Source organism: Augochlora pura, chromosome 7 (genome assembly GCF_028453695.1).
Source record: "Augochlora pura isolate Apur16 chromosome 7, APUR_v2.2.1, whole genome shotgun sequence".
In the NCBI taxonomy this organism is placed as follows: domain Eukaryota; kingdom Metazoa; phylum Arthropoda; class Insecta; order Hymenoptera; family Halictidae; genus Augochlora; species Augochlora pura.
Window position 1 is genome coordinate 422,762 of NC_135778.1, and position 23,673 is coordinate 446,434.

The 23,673-nt window shown below is 43.4% G+C and overlaps 1 protein-coding gene across 3 annotated transcripts; it reads left to right on the forward strand.

Annotated features, from left to right (window-relative positions):
- Nucleotides 1–296: 296 nt before the first annotated feature.
- Nucleotides 297–23,599, forward strand: L(2)gl (LLGL domain-containing protein l(2)gl). 3 transcript variants are annotated; one of them, XM_078187841.1, is made up of 16 exons: nucleotides 297–1,063; nucleotides 7,156–7,253; nucleotides 10,209–10,296; nucleotides 13,360–13,595; nucleotides 13,915–14,053; nucleotides 14,756–14,970; nucleotides 15,037–15,322; nucleotides 15,401–16,154; nucleotides 16,234–16,387; nucleotides 16,465–16,610; nucleotides 16,690–17,206; nucleotides 17,284–17,570; nucleotides 17,894–18,029; nucleotides 18,646–18,863; nucleotides 19,298–19,380; nucleotides 20,039–23,599. In XM_078187841.1, exons 1-16 carry the CDS (start codon nucleotides 992–994, stop codon nucleotides 20,138–20,140), a joined length of 3,531 nt encoding a protein of 1,176 aa, XP_078043967.1. In that variant the 5' UTR covers nucleotides 297–991; the 3' UTR covers nucleotides 20,141–23,599. The 3 variants fall into 3 exon arrangements, with proteins under 3 accessions (XP_078043967.1, XP_078043968.1, XP_078043969.1); XM_078187842.1 differs by having other exon boundaries at nucleotides 298–1,063; nucleotides 14,783–14,970; XM_078187843.1 differs by having other exon boundaries at nucleotides 298–1,063; nucleotides 14,783–14,970; nucleotides 18,664–18,863.
- The last annotated feature ends 74 nt before the right edge of the window (nucleotides 23,600–23,673 follow it).

Here is a 23,673-nt window from a genome sequence, read left to right on the forward strand (position 1 = left end):
GAAAATAATTTGCAGACTAACTAACGAAAGAAGCGCCGGGAAAGGTAAGCGTATCTGTATCGGCTCAGCATGTGGAGTATCCCTTCTATAATAAAGACGTGACAGTGCTCCCTGGCGTGGCAATCGAATCGAATCAAGTGAAAGTGGGTATTTGATTGTAAGGTTTGGCAGGCCTGATCGAGGTCATTGTTCGTGCGGGCGCGCCCGAGCAGGCTTTCGTGCCGAGCGTGTCCGAGCGCTGCCGACAAATCCCGAGCTTGTACGATCACGACCGAAACTCATGATTGGCGGAGAGCCGACGCGACGGCAAAAGACACGAGAGACGCGAGCGACAGACGTGGAGGGACTTCACGCCTCTGTCCGTAGTCCGTAGTACATTCAATGGTTTTTACGTGTTCGTTTGTATTGTGAGTCGGACAGCAGGCCACGGTATCCTGCTGCACACCTTTCGAGACCGTTCTAGCGTGGAACCGTAACGAAATTTGCGTAACGTCGCCGAAAAACGCGGTGCGGCTGACACATCGGCCAGAAGAGGCAGGTTGGACACGGTGAGGCGAGCATAGGAGAAAGAGGGACACGGAGTGCGCGTGAAAGGAGGAGAGAGCGAGAGAGAGAAAGAGAAGGAAGGAGGAGGACACGGCGTGAAAGACAGGGGACTGACGTGTTGCAGGCGTATCAGACGGACGTGTGTAGCGGTCGAACGCACCGACGGAATACACATTATTGTTGCGGTTGAGGTCGAGGCACGACGCGACGGCACGATAGAGCCAGTGAACCTCGCGCGCGCGCGCGATCCACAGAGTTTCACCGTTCCATTCAAGAATGTTTTAATTATCGGGGAGGTGCCGCGGTCCTAGCGAGCCCTTCGCGACCACACTGGATGATACGCGTCGCGTGTGCGCCTTACACACCGGGAGTGAGGATTAACCGTCTTTAACGGACGTGCGTGTGTCGCGCCAGAACAAGAGCAAGAGAGCCAGCCGTGACAGAGATGCTGAAGTTCATCAGAGGGAAGGGCCAACAACCCACGGCCGAACGACAGAATCTTTTTGCCTTTCAAAAGGTAAGCTCCCTCCTGCCTCTTACCCGCTTTCCGATCCTCGATCGGAAAAAGGTTCGCCCACACCCGGCTCGCCGGAACACGCCGCGCCGGACGGCCGGACACACTTTCTTCCGTTCATCCGCTTTTACGTATCACGGCGCATATTTGTTTTTCGATACCCTTCTCGCATTTCGCTTCTCGCTGTTCCCTTCTCCCTTTTCTACCTTTTTATTTCTTCGTTGCGGGCGTTGCGATTACCGAGATAGATTAGATTTGTATTTTGCGAGGAAACAATGTTATCGTGTCTCTGTGCGTCCGCGTTCGTCGATAACATCGATACTCTTGTTACGAGTGTGGAGGTAACGGTACAAAAGAGACAGTGTGGTCCGTATTACCGTTTTAGTCGTCACGAAGGAAAGTGAGAGTAAAAACCGGCGCGATGCTATTTTCGATTAAATAAATAATGCAAAAGTTGCGAGATGCCCAAGTCGTTCTGTGTTTTGCCATTTATTTCTATCCTGTAGGGCTTCGACTGCGCCATTGGTTAACGACGAACTATTTTTATTAGTTAGTACATTAGAATTTCAATGAATCTACTGGTACGTGCAAATGTTCTTGCCGTGTCGATCGAAACGACGCAGCGGGATAGTCTGTTGGACAAACACCGTCAGAGGGGTCCGATATATTTGCCGGTATCTGCTCATAAAACGGATGGATCGACCATTTCTTTTTATCTCCTCTCATAGTTGAACATCGTTATTTAAAAGTCGACGACCTCGATAGAAAGTTTGTTCAGTTACCAACGAAGATAGCGATCTGCCGTTTCCCGCGATATCACGACACGACGTTGACGCGCCACAAGTTTTTTTGGAACACGAGTTAAATCTGCGACTTCGAGACGCAAGGAGGCGCGATTCTCGATCGTTGCACGGGTAAATGTCGAACGTCTTGAAAAATACTGTGGACGTATCGAGTTTCAAGGAGATCCATAAGTATACCACGAAATCTCGCTTTGAGATGTGGGTATCGGCTTAGCGATTAGTATTGATCGCTGACCCTCGCGAACGGTAAAAATAAAAATTGTATTATCGGATTACGAGCAATTCATGTCCACGGTCGAATGAAAAAATTTAAACGTATTCGCGATCGCCTTTTGCACGTCGATCGATAATCGATCCATCGATTAGTTTACTAGTCACGGCTGAGTAACAAGCTGGGAATCCTTCTTGAAGGATCAGTGGATCAATCGAGTATCGCGATATGATTTAGAAGGCTGATAGAACGTAATTACACTCCTCGATACGTGAGTCATAAAAACCACTTTCTCCGTGTACTTTCATGGAAAGAGTAACTTCATATCCGAGGATCGACGGAAACCGTCTTCGCGGAGAACACGATACAGCATGCTGTACAAACCGTCGCGTCGTCGCGGAGAATCAACAGGTCGATACCCGAACGTAATCGATACCGAAAGTCTAGAAGACAGCTAGCCTCGAGACGAGACGCGCGGTCCACAGTCGGGATTCAGGATTATTGTGGTCGTCGCGCGGCGTGTGCGTTTATGCGTGCGTGCGTGCGTGCGTGCGTGCGTGCCGCGTTTCTTTGGTGGTTCTGGTTCTGTCTCCGATCGGCTGTCATCGTCGCCGGCCATCGTGTGCACCGTCGCTCGCGAAACCCTATCGCGGTTCTAATTCCCCGTCTCGTGGATTTGATGTTTGACGACACGCGGATTGCGAAAAAGGCCGGGTGTGCAAATCAGGTCGCGCCAGCTACGATCGATCGATTCGAGATAGACGTGACCCGATCTCACGCTCGTCAGACCGTTGCAACTTGAAACTTGTAACTGAAATTCTGCAGCTTCCCTGCCCCTTCGTCTCTCTAGTAAAACGAAATCTTTAGCTCGCTTCAACCCGTTACATTATCATCGTAATTTTATGAGAAGGCAGTTAGACGAATAGGTTTTAGAAAGAAAGAGATACAGGAAAACTATCGAAGATAGGTTACATTTTGATAAATGGCGGGCATTTCGGCGCCATCTTGAATCGGTCGGTTCTACGACCGTCTAATCGCAAACAATAAAAAGTATTCGATGGCTTCGTCACGCATTAAAAAGCAATCTGCCATTATCCTAATTAAATAATTACTACACATTTGTAATGGAAATGCTTTATTTTCCGCCTACACGCTGCTGTTACACCTTCATTCGTTCATGAAATGGAATAAGAGATGTAGGTTAATTTGTTTCGTTGGGCAATTAGAAGAGGAAGTAGCGCGCTCCGCGCGTTAAGACAGAAGCCACGGAAAAAAGAATAGAAAGCCCTTATCGTGGAGGGTGCTCGTAGTTTCAATTAACCTGTCCGTTTTTCTGGCACCCGGTGTTCATGCTGCTGTCGGTCCCGTGAGAAAACAAATTACCTTCCGTTATGTCATCGATTGTTGGTTATTTTATTGTTGGACCGGAACGAGGTTACAGAGTAGTTGACGTCTCCGTCAGAGATGATTGTAAAAGATATATGTACTTATCGATGTCGTAAAATCTTTTGTTATTTTCAATTCGCTACACTCAATGATTAGAAAAATAAAATTGAATCGACGTTAGCCATTTCTAAATTCGTCCGATACGGCCCCTAGAAATCATAGTCTCCTTGAGTTGTTTAAGTAGCTCGACAAAAATCGTACTCGATATTTTATGGCCGATTAAGAAATCTTGTTCTTTGATTCGACGATAAAATTCGTTATCTCGGCGTTTTGAACGATTTCCTGTTAATACGTAATTGGATTCACGCTAATCCCTTTTGTGGTTCATTTTGAGGAGGCCGTTCGTCGAGTCGGTCTACGATTCCACGTACGATTCCGATGAGGAGAGAACGCGATACGGACAAGATACTATTGGTTCTTTGTGCAAACAAAAATACGATAAGGCGACTAGCCGTTCTTATACTGGTTGTAAGTTGTAATATACGAGCAAGAATGTACCGTTAGCTTCTCCTGGCCGTAGCTACGTAACCGACACGCGTCGGTTGCACCGAAAGTTGTACCGTAATCTATTGTCGAAAGTAAAAACAATTTGTGAACGATGCCTCGTTTTACATCGCGTTTTCATTATAATCTATTAGCAACAACTGCTTATAGGTTTGCGCAGTGTCAGCTATGCCTGTACGCGCGCACATGTATATGCATAGGAATCTTAAAGAAAATCGATGTTCATAAATTATCCAATGTTGGTATGAAAAAAATAGTCCAAAGATTCTGGATCTATATCGTCTATATATTCTCGACTATATCGTCAACCTAAAATATTTACGCTTACACTACTGCTTGCACCGGGTCATCGATCGAGTAATAATTTTTTATGTTTCTTGGATTGCACCATTACTACCAACATGTTTTATCGAGAAACAAATAATCGCTGTTCGATTCAAATCGAATTCGCGTTATCAGGTTTCCAAGTAATTAATTGACAGCATTGTTCGAAGAAACGGCAACCTGTCTGAGACAATCGATATTTGGAAAAGCCGAGGCTGGCCCACATCAGGCTCGGCTGGGACTTAATCGTTTGTTGCGCCTGCGCACCGGCCAAGCCACCTTCTCGCTTTAATCTTTTTCATCTTACTCCCCCGAAACTCGGAAGCGTTGACACCCTTTTTTTCATGGAAATTACCTGGGCCAAGGTCTCGCCCTCTTTCATTTCACCCTCGTGGCCTTCCCGGCTAACCGGCGAGCGACCATTTTTCTAATCACGTAGTGGAAACGCGCCAAATCGATATTACCATGGCGCAGCCCTAAATCTCGGGAGGGTCGTACCTTGTACGTGCTGCCGTACCCACCGGAGCTTCGAAGGATCCCTTGGCTCAGGTAGAAAGATGTTTCACTGTCTTTTGGATCTTCCTGAAAAATTCGGCACATGCTACGGTCGACAGAAATCATTTTCTCGAGAAGCTTCGGTCGAAACGTTCTTCTATAACACTAATATTGCTTCTAATTTGTACCTTTGCAAAGGAATAATCTCATAGCTTACGTAACCGAAAATCGTACATACTTTACTCTTTTCTTTGTATTTAGATTTTGATTTTGGTCTGATTCCCAGAGGAAAATATTTTTAACGCTCCGTAGCCGCTCTTACGATAGAAATGCATTTTCGTCTGCCGCCGGCTTTCGCATTTCATTTGTAAACGCAGTCGAAACTTATTCCGCACTTTGTGAACGATACCAACAAATCTTTTGCATTCATAGCGCTGTCCAATTTCGAGAAAGTTCACTCGAATTACGTTTTTATTTGTGAAAGGATTAAGGGATATTTTTCCAGAGTGTTTGCACACGTAGGAAGGAACATCGTCCGTCCGAACCGCTCGATTAACGGGAACCAACGTCGTATCTGACTCATCGGTGACTAATACCGCGGGCGATTCGCTCAAAAATCGGCGTCAGCGTACGTTACGCGCCGGGAAAGTCGGAAACGGATGATGCCCATAATTACTGTTAATTGCATTCGTAACGAGTCGCGGAAGGGAACCGTCGCGATCGTTAGCCTGTCTCTCGCCGTTTGCTTCAATTAAGCGGGCCGCACCGCCTCGTAGCCCATTTAAAAGTACAAGAACGCAACCTGTGTATCTGTTTCTTTTCTTCTTCAACCCCTGGGGTGTCGGACACGCGTGTGCGGGTGCTGTTTTAACCGAAACCCAGAGAAAACGCCTCGCGATTTCTGGCCTTTATACCGAAATAACCAACATCAATCATTAGTTAAATGCTCAATTCTTGGAAAATAGTTCGAAGTGTGAATTATAAATTTATAGATTTATATTTATTGTTCGTCTACACGCATTGGATCCAAATAAACGTTAATCTTCGGCGTGACTGATAAATTTTAATGAAATGCAATTAGAAACTAGTTGCAGTATTCAAAGGCTTGTAGAATGGCTCGGTTAAGCAAGAAATTTATCCAATGAAATTTGAAAGACTCCGAGCGAGCAATCAATCAATCGCTTTAGAAACCGAAGTCTTGGAAACAAAGGTGGCATCGTCGCCGGTGACGTTATCAGCAGAAAAGCGTCAGGACTTATCTTGAGCAAAGATCTTAGTCCTTTTTATGAGACAGCTTTTTCTCACGGCCGTCCATGTTCCTCGTAAATTGATACGCGCCGTGAATGAAAGTTTTTCATGTGCGAGAGACCGTACTCGTAACAACGGATACAGATAGGTGGACTATTTTTAGCGAGTTTCTCGTATAAATAGTGCGTTGATTACCGCGGCCAGATGAATTATTACGAGACGGATCCGATTCATGAATCGAATACTCGGCTTCATTCACCTCGGGCCGACCCATGGCGCGTGCAATAAAATGAAAGGGCGGTTACCTTGCACGAATCCACAGCTCATTCTTTTCGATAAAACTGTTGACGCAATCGATTCAATAAATTGTTATCGTTAGCCTGCGGTTCTTTATGAAATCCCGTACCGGCTTTCAATGCTTGAATTCGGACAATCATTCGTTTCACTGATTTTCTAGGTAGATTAAACTGGAAACGATTTTTTGGCAATAGAAATGCTCTCATGCGTGCGTACAGTGATCGCATAGTTAGCCTTTTACATAGTAAAAATCCTTTGAAACAAATTGTCGTCTATTTTTCCGAGATTAATCTTCAGCAACGAAATATTTCTGCAAGATTCGTCCGTCTCGAATCTCTGTTGCGAGATGCCCGAGTCCCGGACAGCAAAGGATAAAATTTCACCCTCGGGTAACATGATAGACGGTTACACGTTCAGCGGTGCAAACTCGGTTGTCTTTTGCTTAACATTTCTTTAATTACTCGCCAGCAGATTGCAGACGAAAAAGAATACAAAAATAAAAAAATTGTTTCCGCTATAAATAAATTTGATATCCCCGTGAAACCCGATAAACACTTTTTCATCCCGTAATCCAAAAGATTACAATGTACAGCGGCAGATAAGCATTCTGTATCGTGCTGAAAGAGAACCGCGTTCGATCGGCGCGTACGTTTGAAAGCCGAAGTCGAAACACATAATCAGGTGCCATCCGAGCCATAGCAGGCTAATATACGGTCTAATGGCCGCCGGTGGCTCCGACTGATAAACGTTGTTCTTTTTGTTCGCAGACGCTGCAGCATGGCTTTCCAAACAATCCAACGGCCCTCGCCTGGGACCCGATATTGCGGCTGATGATGATCGGCACGGCATCCGGCGCCATCAAGGTGTATCCTTTTGCTTCTCGTCTCGTCTCGTCTCGTCTCGTCTCGTTCCCCGGCTCCGAACCACGTCTCGTTTTTTCCTGTCGGTATTTATAATCTGGTCTCGGGCGGATCGCCGATGCCCGATGACGTTCGCCGTCGTATCTGCCGATAAATCGTCGAAAACCGGCGAGGTTGAAGGGAAACGAGAAAACGTGATTGACGTCGGTTCCTTCGAGCTTCGAGCCGCCTCCGTCTCGCTCGCTCCGTCGCGCAGCGTAGCGTCGCGTCGCTTCTAATTTTAGTCGGCGCTCGCACGATACACTTTCGCGATTCGCCATTCTGTCCATTTTTACCCATCGATTCTTCCTTAGAGTCTTTGTGGCTTATTGGATAACGATGGATTCCGTTTAAAACGCGTTTACCGTTGTCCCCCCAAGGTTTCGCCTAAGTTTTTAAGACACTTACCGGCAACGACACAGTTCTCGCTAGCAATTTGTCCGTCTTTTGTTGAGAATAAATCACTTTAGCAAGGATTTCCTCTTAGTTTACCGAGCTGTTCCGCGTAAAAATGCTGTGATCGACCGTCCAGATGCTAGATAGCGAAAGAGCTATGGTTATCTGACTAGTTTCAGCAAGGAAATGGCAAGCGTAGCGATGATTGCGAATGTAGGAGCTGGCGAATTCGATCAAAAACTGTAAATTCAGGATATTGGTCAGTGGAATGGAACGCGAGTAATAGGGATTTTTTGCAGAGCAGCTACGAGATGCTACACTATGAAAGTAGAGTAGCAAGAGCTGCGTATCATTACGGACAATTTGTGGCACTTGAAAATTATGAGCATTGGAAGCTGCGACATAACTATATTAACACTTTACCGACCGGTCCATCGGCCGTAAACATTTATGTCATTACAGAGTAATTAAATCTACTAACAATATTTATTTGATCTATTTTATTTATTAGTGGACAATAAATTTGATTGGTTGCCATCACAGACGATTCATATGCTACCGATCGGGGTAAACAGCAGGTTTATAGGCTATCGGTCGATGAAGTGTTAAGAGTGAGAGTACCAGAATCTACGGAAGCCTAGGGCCTAAACATGCAATAGGTGTTGACTGCTGAACAAAAGCCTAGGAATATCGACAGGTTCTAAAAACGTGCGACTATCGGTTGATAAAAGAGCCGGGGTGCATCAGGGGACTAGAGATAAGTCGGGCAGGTTCTTACTTTCTTACGAAGATCAGCAGGTTAACCGAATACGAGGCTCGATTCCAAGCACGTTGATCAAAGGGAGCACGAGTCTCTGAATAAATTAGGAACTAAAAATACCAAGAGTATCGCGAGTATCTTCTAGACCCGGGGTTCAAGTGCCCCACCGAAATTAACCGAGCGCGAGCGTGGGAAAAGCGGATGGTTCGCAGCAGCTAATTAACAATTTCGTACGGATCTCGCTTTCCAAGGAGCAGAAACCGGCGCCGATAAATCTGTACTTGTATTTCATCATTGCTCGAACTGGACGGTGCAGCGCGGTTCCCCAACGAGGCCTAACCCATGACCGGTTTCTGGTTTTGGTCCGACTGGGTTAGGCTCCGCGGAGGAGGCCGTTAAACCATTCTTAGAACCGCGCGGAATGTATTAATTTCATATCACGCGAGCGCGGCGAATGGAAAGCGCGGCTGTAAATAACGCTTGGCCGGGAAACGCGCGCGGACTCCATCGGCCCATTCGAAACTTTTATTGGTTCATCGAACAGATGTTTGGCGGTTGATCGATATGGAGAAACACTTCGGGGAGCTGGAGTGCACTTGCACTTGTCGGAAAACGTGTTGCTGTTACCTCGTTACCCAGTTCGTTCGTGGTTCACTATCGATTCCACGGAAAGAGTCTATTCAGCCCTCCCATCTGCTCTTCGCTTGTTTTGCCTGATCGCGTTTCGCCCGATGAAATGTTTCATAAACATTTTCGTCCTCGCGATCTTCTTCGCAGGAGCCGACCTCTCTCTTTTATTTAACGCAACGAATAGTTTTCTCTCGGACCTCGTGCGAACGATAATTCGATCGATAGTCCGACCCGTTGCTTTACGCTCCTAGACTGCGGACCTTAGAAGAGCGATGTCGAGTTCGCGTGACTGTTGCGGTCTAAAATGGTCTTAATTAGACTGCGGCTTTTACGTATTTGTGACTTCAACCGCGGCTTGACTGTCGATGCATTTTTATTTCGCTTAGAACGTAGTCATGTCCTCTTTCGAAAAAAATCGATCGTAGGAAGTGTCTGCGTTGATAACCCAGGTTATGACAGTGTTATTAAAGAAATAGTATTGCCGTAAACGTTCCGGCATCGAGCAGCAAAGTATCGAATAATTAATTAGACTTTTGTTGGCCAAACTTCGAATCGCGTGGCACAACGAGCCTGAATGCTGCAACAATCCGAGAACTTGTGGCAATACAATTTCTCGGAGCCCCTCTTATCGACTTCGCCGGGCAGTTTTCAAGTGCAACACAATCGAACCCGAAGCGAGCATGCTAATTAGCAGCGCGCAGAAACTCTGTCTAGCACAATCGACGCGAGACGCCGTTTCTTCAGCTAGTCGCATAATTTTATTTAGACAACGATGGCAGATGTTCCCGCCGCTACGTAATCGGGAGATGATTATCGTTTCGCAATGCTAGTAGTAAACGTGTTCGCTTCTTTCTATCGGTGGATGTCGCGCTGGGAAGCTTTTATTTTCCTTTCCATATCCGGTTAGAGGAAAGCTGGAAAAGATAGAAACTGCCTCGTAAGTAAGCTCGGCCCGCCCGGCGAGCATCGCGCGAGCACAGACGCCTCGGTCAGCGCGTTAAGTCGGTCATTTTCGAACAAGACCGCTGTTTGTTTATCTGTCCGGCTGGGAATCCGGGTCTCGCTACGTTTTTCAGACCGAGACGGATGTTTCCTCCTGTTTACACCGTTTTCCTTGACTAGAGCACGTCCGCAGATTTGGCAGGCCGGGTGTCGAGTTCTATGGCCAGCATATCGACAGCGGGGAGAGGGCTATCAAGAGAATCGTCGCCGTTCCCAATCAGGTGAGTTTACCCAACGGAGTTTACCCTACCGAAACTAATTATTTCGAAAGTAATATCTCTCCCGTTCCGATTTCGATAATTGCTAAAGTTTCAATACGTACACCCCTGTGAAAGAAAATGAAATTTTAATGTAGATTTCACTGTAGAAAATGCAATAAATGGGTAAACTAATTGCACAAACACTTATAACATAATACATACTGTCGACGATATGATGTCATGTTGCAGACTCGCAAACATCATTTAAACCGAATGGAATACTACAATTCATACTATACAAGCAGGCGTTCTAATACTTTTTAAGACAAAGTATATACTTTATCGCTCGATATTTAACACGAGCTTCTCCCCCATAAAAAGCGCCGAATTCATCGGCGCGTCGAGGTCCATTCCAGCCAAAGAGACGGGATGCGCGAAGTTATGATTGTTTTAAAAGTCACATCCGTGTGCCACCGGTAACGCGACACCGTGTTCGGCTTAGTCTGTCGCGCGGTGTTGAGTTGCGTAACCGTGTGTACGACCACGACACGCGTGCGACGCACGATGCGTTTTTGCACGCGTGTACGTGGTAAATAATACACGGACACGGCGCGACTCCCATTGTATGCTGTCGAGCCACGCTTTTCGGACACTCCACCGGTCGATCATACTTTTTTACAGACTCCGCGATATATTGTTGTAGAACGCGTACTTTCCTTTCACCACAGTCACTGAGTAGTTCGCTTAGGTTTAGGTAAATGTGAACTGCTTAGGCCCGAATAAGTCTGATTAACCTCTGCAGAGACGGTTCAATCAATCATTCGACGAAAAAATCGATTTTACAAAACCCCTAGATCAGAATACGAGAATATCGAGCGGTTGGCGCGTTTCGGGAACAGCTGCGCAGAGGCCGGCTCGGGCGCGATGCTCGCACGCGCATCAAAGGAAGAGGATTGCGTTGATAATTAATTACCGTCGTGGATAAAAAAAGAGGCGAGCGGTAATAGGGAAAAGTGGTGTATAATTACCGGGAATATAATGCGAGATTACTTCATCGTTGCGGCATACGTACATAAATAACGACGAATCTTTTTCACGTTCATTTACCTTAGCGGTAAACCGTTTTTTAATCAGTTCTTTCCTTTGCGGAATACATGCGTGAATAAGAGAGCATCGCCGCCGCGCTGGTGGTTCCGACTATCTCGTTAATTTCATCCGGTTGTGTGCGCGCCTCGAGAACTAAGACACCTCGATTATGTGGCACGCAGCGATTTACACGCGTCGACTGGGGTCGTGTCGTGTCGTGTCGCTGAATTCGATAGTTTTCATCAAATCGAAAATTCATTCTACAATTGTAATTGTAAAAGAACGAATTCTGAACGCATTTGAAAAATTATTTACAGTTTACAAAATTTCATCAAATTGAAAGAGATCGTTTAACCTTTTTGGTAAATTTGGCATTAAGAAATTTCTGGCTAAATTTATAGATGTTAACTGATGGATGACTTCGATAAACGTCCCCGCTATCGCTGCAGTCTCTGCAGATTGCCAACCCCTAGCTAATTTTACCTTATCCTTTACGTTATATTTTGTACGGAATGAGTCAGGAGAACTCTTTAAATCCCTTTGCTAAAATGGTGGAAGGAAATAGAATGAGACAATGGTGATTCAGTGGGTTTATTCACTGATTGTTTCTGAAAATATCGACTGCCGTCAACGAATCGAGAATTAATTGACACGATTAAATCGAAGCCCTTTAGTCGCCGCATTACGCGACACGTAGCCTCATCTTATCTTACGACTCTAGAGAATTGTAAGACCGATAAGATAACGAGTCCCACGATTATAATCTCATCGTGACAGGATCAAACGAGACTAGATAGGGGGAACTCTTACGATTATCGGACTGTGAGCCGTACCGTCCACGCAACTAAATACACACCACCTAAATACCATTTAGAAAATTCACGAAACCGTTTAGCTATTGCGAGAGTGCGAATCTTTATGGTATTTTCGCGGATGCTTTAGCTCGTTAACTGGCAAATTTTCTTTTTTCATTTTTGACAGGAAAAGTCATGTATATGCATGATATAATTATATTTAAATGTCGGACCGTCGACATCGCGTAGCACGTTGGAAATGGAAATAAGATCGTTCTTGCCGCCGTGAATTGATATCGCGAACAGATTCGCAATCCTGCTAATCGCGTTAATTAAGGTTCATCTCGAAGTTGGAAAGTTCACGAAGTCTCGAGTATCTCGGCGGGCAACGCGACGCATCAGTCGCAGAACTAGAACAGAACAGAACATTTTCCTGACCGCAATCAGAATCGTTTAACTGCACGCGTTAATAACGCGAGAGCTCGGAGAGGCATTTTCCACGGAGCGGAAGTCGCTCGTGAAAAACGGCCGATCCGCGTGAAAGTAAGGAAACACACGTAGGCTCGGCGTTTTCCTCGAGTTTTCACTCGGCCCGCGATGCCGCCTTCGCGTCGCGAAGAATCGCCGGCTTGCTAAAAAAGGGACGCGGGAGTTGGCTCGTGAGAAACCGCGGAATTGCGAAAACCACTCTCCGTACAATAGTTCACGCGATTATTTATATGTATATTGTATACATGCCGCGATGGAAAAGAATTTTCTACAATCACCGCTAGGCACTGCTAGCCTTAATTTCCTCGCGAATCATCGAATTCTTCAGCCTGTAATTGGACCACGTTCTATTATGCGAAATCATGTAGAATCGTGATGGAATAGAAGTACAATACATATACACACAAAATAACGCCAGGATTTAATACGAGATAAAAGATGGAATAAAATATAATTTACACATTTATTGCATCCAATATTATAATACAATTTTCTATAGTAATATTCGGGGCGAAGTTTGAGAATAGAAATTGATTACAAGTTAAACAAAATGGTCTCGTTATGATAGATTTTTCCACCTAGAGAAATCAAAAACTGTGCTTGAGATTATATCGAAATTCGCACGGTAAACGAAATAGAGATTTCTTCTGCGAAGTAATGGAGATCGAGCCTTCCAAGTTCCGGTTAACAGAGGATTTTCCATTTGTGAAAACAGGGCCGACTGGTTACTCTGTTGGACAAGTCCGTGCACATGTGGGAGATCGACGAGAGCTCGATCATCGAGACGGCGTCGTTCTCGTTGGAGGGTAAGTTCAAAGTTTCGGCGCTGTGTTTGGAGTCGAGCGGCGAGAACCTCCTTCTGGGTACCGAGGGTGGCAACATCTACCTCTTGAACATGAAGACGTTCACGACTTCCGACAACATCATCTACCAGGAGGTCGTTATACAAAAGTAAGAACACCTGTCGAATTTGCGACAACTTGGAGTATTTTGAATGCTCGCAAGTGTCTTCGCACTATTTTTAACACGCTCACAGTCGGTCCACGAGAACGTACCATCGTTTATTCGCATTCGTTTTGACGAAGAGTCGGCTGAAAAGAAAATTTTCAAGGTAGAAGTCTCGGAAAAATGATAGAAGCTCTTTGAAAGTTCTTGCGAGTTTTTATATCTTGATATATTTGGATTTGCGGGTCACGGGACTGTGATCGTGTTGGAAATTAGCATCTTGGACGTTTAAAATATGAAATTTGCATGTTCTTCTCTGTGACAGCGTCCCGAATGATTACAAGATGAATCCGCGAGCGGTCGAGGCGATAGCGGAACAACCAGGTCATCCGGACAATATTCTGATAGGTTACAATCGCGGTTTGATGGTTCTCTGGAACAAAGCGACTCCCGGAGCTCAACAGGTGAGTCTTCGTTCTTATTGTTTCCTTAGCTCCTTACATGTCCGTCAGTGTACACACACGAAACTAAACTATCGCCGTCCAGGGTACAACACCGCTTACAAAGTGAACTCTGAATGTAATACACACGCGTGCAAACACACATACACACACATGGCTTGTGTCATCAATATATTTGTGGGGATACGCTTAACCCATCGGTGGAGAAAATTGTGTTTTAATGATGCTCTTTCATCGGAGACCGCACTTAATTGACAAGATTCAAGGTAATAGGAAACCCGACGACTGTCTCATTAACGAACCTCGAACTGGTATTCGACTGACCGCGTCTAATAATCGACGACGATCAGTCCATGCCCATCAGTTTATGCGAAACGCAGTTCGGAACGAGTTCTTCGATTAACATTACTAAAATGTTCACCCTCTTGGTAGCGCTTGAAAGATGGTTGTTCCGTAGACAGTTATCGCACGCACCGAGACGACGAATTGCGCACACTTTCGCGCCACTTTTACGCCCCGCGCTACAAACCGCGGAGGGTGTTGCGTTGATTTCTATCTGAATTAATGAGGAGGCTGATCAGCCAACCATAGTAGAATGGGAGGAGGTGTGCCCCGATGGGTTAAGCGCGACACGTGATATGGTACTGTTGGTTCTGATTGTCGTTTGTTGTGTCTTTGGTGGTTTCGGCGAACGTGTACGTGCAGCTGATGGGTTTGTTTTCGCGTGCGCAGACGTTCGTCTCCACGCAACAGCTGGAATCGGTGCACTGGGTCTCCGAGACCCGTTTCGTTTCCTCGCACAACGACGGCTCCTACTCGTTCTGGAGCTCCGGAAGCGATAACATGCTAGAATCCACCACCCCGTACGGGCCGTTCCCATGCAAAGCGATCACCAAGATTCTGGTCTACCCGACCAAAGAGTGAGTACGCGTCAGCAGCTCCTCCGTTCGCGATCGCTTATTTCAAAATGTACGTTTTCCTTGTAGACACGGGGAACTGGTGTTGTTCTCTGGAGGGATGCAACGAGCCAGCTACGGAGACCGTGATACTTTCACCGTAATGTCCAAAGAGAAGCATGTGGTTTTCGACTTCACCTCGAAAGTGATCGACTTCTTCACCGTATTACCTAATCCGGAAGACGGTAAAGACGCCGCGGATGGTCCAGAAGCCTTGGTGGTTCTGGCTGAAGAGGAAATAGTAGCCATTGATCTGACTCACCCCGAGTGGAAGATGATGGCGTTGCCGTATCTCGTGTCCCTTCATGCGAGCGCCGTAAGTATTATTCAGCTGAATCTATGTATAGCTAGAAATTATTGATGCCTCGGAACCCTAACGATCGTTCCATCTCAGGTCACCTGTTCGCAACACGTGCCACACGTACCGGACGAACTGTGGAACAATATCGTGGCAGCTGGAAAAGCGCAGACCGAGCACCTATACTCGGAAAAGCCATGGCCGATCGACGGAGGTATTCTGAGTCCAAAAGCAGCCGGTGACAAGCCAAAGGGCAAGGAATTATTGCTTACCGGCCACGAGGATGGAACCGTTAGATTCTGGGACGCTTCGGACGTCGCTTTGACACCATTGTATAAATACAATTCGTCCATTTTGTTCACCGGTGAGCACCTTGATGTTCTGGAACAGCCGCCAGAAGATGAGGAAGACGTGTGGCCTCCGTTTAGAAAAGTTGGCACCTTCGACCCTTACTCGGATGATCCAAGACTCGCGATAAAGAAGGTCTTGCTCTGCCCACTGTCGTCGACGTTAGTGGTCGCTGGTACTGCCGGCCATGTTATCACAGCTTCCATATCGTCCGAGCCGGTAAACAAGGAGATCAAAGCCGTCACTATGAACATTGTGAACGATCGCGACGGTTTCGTTTGGAAAGGTCATGATCATCTACCGGTGAGAACCACCAGCATATCTTTCGCGGTTGGTTTCCAACCGCAAAATCTTCTTCAACTGTACCCGCCGGCTGCGGTCACAGCCCTGGCTATGTACAGCGAATGGGGACTATTGTCTGCCGGTACCGCCCATGGTTTAGCGGTCTTTGATTACACCAGGTCGAAAGCGGTCACTGTCAAATGCACCCTTAATCCAAATGGTACTTTATACTTCCCTAAATGGAATTTACATCGGCCTAACGCTTAACAAAATATTATATGCAAACGTGCGTTTCGTAGATCTCTCTGGAGCAGGAGACACGCCTATCTCCAGAAGAAAGTCCTTCAAGAAGTCCTTAAGGGAGTCTTTCAGGAGATTGAGGAAAGGAAGGTCGCAGCGTAGAATGAACGCCGGAAGTCCTACGAGAAACGCACCGCCGGAAAAGAAGGAAACGTAAGTTGCTTTCCCTCTTGTCAATTATATCGTTCCTGTTTTATTACACGAATTTTTAATTACTACTCACTTAACAGAACTAGTGTCGCTTCTTCTCCAAGCGGCGAACTATCGCCGGTCGAATTGAAGACCGTGGAAAGACAAGTGGAAGCAAGACCCGTAGATGATGCCCTTGGTTCTATGGTTCGATGTTTATACTTTGCTAGGAGTTACATAATCAGCAGTAAGTGAAATTTATAAAATCAAAGTTACAAGCTAAAGAGCCACGTGCTTTCAGAAACATGAATTGATAATATTTTCAGTGAGGAACACCACCCCTACGCTATGGGCGGGTACCAATAACGGTACCGTCTATGTTTTCACGTTAGCAATACCAGCGGGTGCCAGGCGGGCAGAGGAGGATGTAAATTGTACATTAGGGAAAGAGATTCAATTGAAGCACCGAGCACCCGTGATCGCGATAACGATACTCGACGGATCGAACGTCCCGTTGCCGGAGCCGTTTGAGGCAGAGAAAGGCATATGTCCCGGACCCGACATGGCTTCTCCTCATAGAGTAGTGATCGCCAGCGAGGAGCAGTTCAAAATCTTTAATCTTCCCTCGTTGAAACCGTTCTGTAAATACAAGCTGACTGCACACGAAGGTTCTCGCGTGCGAAAAACCGGCTTTGCGAAATTCACCTATTCCACGGAATCAACTGGTAGCCACGAGGAAACTTACCTTCTCTGTCTGACCAATCTTGGGGATTGCTTAGTGCTCAGTATTCCGGAGTTTAGAAGGCAACTGAACGCTGCTGCCATCAAACGCGAAGATATTAAGTGAGCGTTCTTTTTCGGTATAGATTTGTCTACCTGTTCTTTTATCAGCTAACTTGATCGTTTCGCTATCGTTTCAGTGGCATCTCTTCGTTGACTTTTACGAAAGCTGGCGAAGCTTTGTATCTCCATTCGAGCTCGGAGCTCCAACGAATCAACCTGTCGGCCAATAACGAGTCGAAAATGCACTGTTCATTGAATCTACCACCAAACGCAAGGTCGCACGCCAATAAGACCACCGGCAGCGAGAAAGTCCAAGAGCAAGGTGTCGTGGAGGGTACAGCGGAAACGGAGGGCGAGACCCAAGGTAGCCAACCAGTTGCACCGGTACAGAGGACGATTACAGAGAATGGTATCGTCGGTTCCAGTGAGTATACCACGCTTTGATCGCCGTGGCTACTTCGATCTTGTATCTAATTAACAGATAGATAAGTTACGAACCATCATAGGAAAATGTTTAAACGTGCTACTACTAAAATATGCGTATAACCGCTTGCATATTTTGTAACCTGTGTATACATCTATACATTTACACATATATGTGTTGCTTCGCTATGATCATCTATGTGATTCATTAAACGAGAGCTAGCTGCTATATCGTAATTCACAACCACCCGATTAACATCAACGGGAGATGCTGTGTCTTAACCGCAACCCTCTAGTACCCATTCTTGAACGCCTGTCTTTTAGCCGGTGGCGAAGAGTCCCCGAAAGAACCGTCCCTACGACCGGCAGCGAGCACCACCGATGTCAACGGAGACGACGATCGTCAAGACTTGAGTTCTATAGGAGATATCACGATCGATAGTGTCAAGGACCATTTACTGTAAGTGAAGACGCCCCCTCTGAGCCTAGCTTCTTACCGTTTGATTTTATTGGCGCTACCAATGTTGCTTTTATGTTATTTTAATGATACTTTAACTCGATGGAAATCTCATCGAATCATCCTAGAGAGGTAGCTCCTCTCCCTCACGAGATAATATTATTATTATTATTATTATCATTCTAACCACGACAATGTTTTCTCGTTTCTTTGAAATATGTTAAAAAAAACATTTATTAGAGAAAATAGAAAGTTTAGAGGGCATCGATTTACAAATAGTATCATTGTTATTGCGAATGAATTTTTTTTAACAGAGAAATATTTATTATTTTAAAGACAGTACTATGTAACTACAGACTCGAGTTAGGCAATTTAAGCAACTTTCTCCTATTTTAGATACATAGAATACGTGAGAAACAGAACTTAGATTGGTGTATAAATAACTGGATGATAAGAGTATGCTGCAATCGAGTATAGGTCTGCAAGCATGTAGCAAATCTTCGATGTATCTAAGAGAATTTGTACATCACAAATTAACTGCGCACAGAAGCTGGCTTCGTAACGACTTTATTTTGCTCCGCTAATGTGTGTTTCCGTGTACTCGCCATTTTATTGGCAGTAACAGCTCCCTTTTCAGAAACGCAACGTCTTCCGAAGATCTTCACAGTCGTCTTGCAGGACTTAAGATGGAGGTGACCTCGCGAACCTCGGAAATTTCCACGCAGAATCAGTCGCTGGTCGTGAAGACCACCACTGTTGTTTCTCAGACGACGAACAATACCACCGCCAACGGGGAGGTCGAAACGAGTCAAACGAACGAAACCCAACAAATGAACAGTGAGTGAAACCGTTGTTAACTCTCTCGAGTCACTACAAATTACCAATGAAGGTGGTAATTAAATCAATCAAGGTTCACCGTTGTCCGTTCTATAAATGTACGATACAAACTTTTGTTTAGGACTAGATCATTTTGTATAATTTCGAGAACACGTTTTCTCAATGTTACTTTTTAATGAAATATTTTCTAGGTCGACGAATCTAACAATTTTTGGGAGGTTCACGAATAATCTTACTATCCATACGTAATCGAAGTTGCACAATTCATCGACCGCTTGATATTATTTTGTTCGTCTTTCATCGCTTTACGATAATTTGTTTCCGTTCTCACTTTATTCTTTTTTGAATTCATCTTGTCCCAGCATCGTTTTCTTTGTTATCATTTCCATTTCTTTTCGTTACCGTTTTGTTCCGTGCTATTTATTATTGCGCAGGCACTACGGTAGAGAGAGAGATACGCAGCGGTACCGAGACAACAACGACACACGCTACCATCACTCTGCCCCCAAACGTCGAGGTCAGCAAACGGCACTGAGTCTGTTGCGAATAATTGGTGTCGGACCTTACCTCGATATTTAAACTCAAACAATTAATGCTTAGCAAATATTTGTCGGCTGCTAACACACTAACAACGCCTATTCGCACTTTTAGATCTGGTAATATTAGAACTATCGAGCAATCAAAATTGCTGTCTTGTCAGTTCTCACTGATTTACTGCAAAATTGTACATCTCTTGTAAGCCGAGCTCTTGAATTTATCACAGAAACTGTAGAATTCAAGATAGCTATTTCAGGCAGTTCTAATATTAATATACGATAAAATAAAATTTTATATTAATTAGATACAATTAATATAAAATTTCTGTTACAAATGACAGTTATACAGATTTTAATAACGTTGAATATTATAAAGATGTTATTTTTCCCAATGTCCATTCCCTACTTTTATAACATAGTAAAATTGACTATAAAACTGAAAGTATTACTGTATTTTTCTAACAAATTTTGATTTCTTTTTACCATCAACTAACATCTTTTTGTGTAGACGTAGTGAAGCTTGTGTTCTAACTAACAGAATTGTCAGTAGATTTTGTATATAACTAATTAATTAATTCAATGAATAATTATAACTAAAACACTGGACTAGATTTTTCATGGTGTTTTATCATATTACAGATTAGGGCAGCCGACTTGGCAAACTTGGAGGTGACAACAACTACAGTGACCACCGAGAAATCGAAAGCACCATTGGCCAGGCCTGAAGAAGTTGGTTCTTAGAAATATCGTCCGAATTGTTCCCGCGCTCCGATCAAACAGATTTTTGATCACTCTGACTAGCCAGAGCCACGAACATAAAATTAGATGTTTTTACTTAACGAACTCACACGTGTACACAGCGGCGATAGGTAGAGTTTATAATACCGTAGTTGTTTTAAAAAAATTTTTAGATTTGTACGCGGCACTAGCGTTAGCCATATAAACGATAAGGAGACGAGCAAGCAATTTTTCGAGTACTGTATAACTATGAATCGCTTAAGTTATACCAACTGCCAAAATCGTCGACTTGCATTTTATTCCTTTTTTTTAAAAAAAGAAGTACAGTCAGTTTTCGTCAGCGCATTTACAACACTCGACCAAAAAAGAATTTTGTATCGAAAACTTTCGACGGTTTAGTGGAACTAGGCCTATAGGTAATTGTACCGTTAATGCATTTTTATTTTACAAGTAAGCGAAGGAAATCTTTCTAAAAAAAGATTTGCAACGTTTTTCGAGATTGTTTTAATCCGGAATCAATATAATGAAATATACGGTTTTTAAAAAATGACTATTTTCTAATGACACGTTATTTGTAATGTGAAATCGGTGTGATCGAGAGACTCCGCTTCGTTGAAGAGATAACACCAAAATGCATCACAAATCGTGAACATGGCAGCCATATTTGTAACGCAACGCGCATCGTTGCGACGCGTTGTATTTCTAATTAATAAAATTGAGGAAAAAGGGAGGCGACTTAAACCATCTATAGTATTTCGAATGTTACGGGCGTGTCGCGTAGGAGGATAATAAAAATATTGTGTAAAGAAGACAAAAACAAATCGATACGCCTAAACGAATACAGAGATAGCTACTTAAGTAGTATTACATTGTAATAAGGAAAGTACAGATATTAAAGAGGGGAAACTTATGACGCGATTATTGATGGCCATGATGTGGAGGGTGAGAGACAAGAGATCCGTTATGAAAAGAATATATTTTTTATTGACGTTGGTTAATCGTTAAGTTTTCCTCTTTTCTACAAACGACCATGGTACAATGAGACTTTCTCTATCGAAAAGCATCGAAACAACGTCGTCATTAAGTGGGTCATAACCGAAAACAACCCATGTAAACAATTGCATTAAAAAAATATTTTTAGAAACGAAATTGTGCATTAAATTGAAACTTCTTACTACTATTAATCCTCGCATAACATTAATATGTAAGAGAACATTTACACGAAACATTTTATAACCAAAACCATCCCATGTTTATAATAAAAAATTCTTTCGCGTACACATGTCCCTTGTACTTTTCAGTAAGGGTTGTTTCCGTTACGATCCCCTCCATTGATGGAAACGATTACAAGAGGAAAAACAAAGCAACAAGGCTTTCTATTAGTTCACGTGTGTTCGATCTTTTAGATAAAGAAGCCACCAATTGTTGTGTTATTATTTGGTGGAGGACAATTGCTACATATTACTTTTTGCGCAGGATTAAGACGTAAAATTCCACAAAGCTAACAATATGTATTGTCACAATGGGAGAACAAAAATATTCGTTAGCTGCTTTCAGTTCTTGCCACTGATCGAATTGCGCTTTAGAAAAAATGTACTCTGCATGAACGATTCGTTTAAGAAATTAATAATTGTATTTCGAAAGGAGCGAAAGCAGTGAACGCATGATTTTGTCTGTCCCTTTGTATAGCAACATATAACGTAGCTCCGTCATCTGCTCCAGAGGGCGTAAACCATATTTTTTAAACCAGCTACACTATTTTCGATCTCACGCCGACGTTCTAAGCAAACACGTAACTCCATTCCTTGGAACAATTTTGTATTTGGATCGATGTTTCGCAAATGTATCGTGTTAAGAATTTCTTTCGTTCCTTTTTATTTGCTGTTTACTCTACGCGGAAAGAACGCACGAGCATAGGGAGATATCCTGAAATACATTTCCATTGAAAATGACAGACAGGCGCGCGGAAGGAGGCATATCCGTTTCTCTTGCATTTAATCAATACCATTCATCCACGGATCCGAACAAAAACTTTTCTTTGTCGTTTATCGTCTGTCTCTCGAGTCTACGCACACGTTCGAATCACCGTCGATTTTATTTTTAATTAACCGTCCGACGACAGGACACTTGACGGTTGGACAAAAGGCGGAGCTGGGTCACTTCCGACCAGCAATAAAGTTTGCTATCCACTGTATACGACGGCACTTCGTTCTATTGTATCTTGATATCGCAAACTGCATTTCCTTAGACATTTTCTAAATTCTAATAATATTAATTATTCGATGACCCAGTTCCATCTTTTGGTACGATTATCAAAGCGAACAACGTGAGGCCTTTGTAGATAGATATTTTAATCTTACCGTAATTTCATGAATATCTGCTATCTTTGTTCCTCACTTTGACTATTCTTTGTGAAGAAGATTGTTTATTCTATACGGTAACTACGATTCAATGTTGTACAATTGGTTACACAGTGAAAATCTAGTTGACTCGTTCCAGCACTCGTTGACAGTTAAGTAATCACGCTTACATAGTACTTAATGCGTGCCGCCGTTCCGGTAACCAATTGTACAATGTATTCCAAAGATTTACCGCTTCTTTTCCTAACGAAAACATAATTCTGGGTAGGAACCTTAATCCCCGACCGACAATAATTCGAAGAAATTTTTATTTTAATCGAATTCATTCGTGTTCGTGATTCTTGTAATTGAATTTAAAATCCTAGGGGAACTGGTTACGTGTACTGTGCTTTCAGATCATTCTAAACTTAATTTTTTTATTCTAATTGTAAACTATATTAACGAGGCGGATTAAGAGCGTAAAATAAGATATCTAAGAATGTATGAGAACGATATGTGCTTCTGCTAATTGTACAATTCATTGGTTTTTTACCTTGATAAAATATTACACACTGTATACAGTGAATTGTCCAAACACTGCCCTAAACATTTCCTACTTGTTACTCTGTATAATATTTGATTACACTGATACTTACATACAGAATGTCTGTTTTAAAACTATATATACAAATGATTATTAATGTTTTGTTTTGTGAAGACAAATTATATATATATATAGATATATATACATATTTATCTTGCTTTATTTCATGCTATATACATATAAAACTTAGAATCCCGTGCATTTAGTTTACCTCATTTTAGAACGGATTCAGTTTGTACTTACGAAGTATAAGCATACACACATTGACAAATTAATAAATATCTACTAGAAAGTACCAAACATGTATTACACTTTTTCAAAACTTTTATTATATATTTTTTTTTGCAAATGATTGATCTTGTACGTAATTCGCATGTCTCATTGACTCTCTTCCTTCCTTTTAAGCTTAAGTGAAATAGAAATGTCAAACGGTAGAGTATAAACAATCGAAATGTTTATAAAATGTACCTAATTTCAGATATCTATGTAACAAGATCTTTCGAATCAGACATTTATTCTGTGATCAACAAGATCTTATCAGATTCGAAATACAATAAAAATTTTGTATTTTAAGAGAATTATTAATTTTGCAT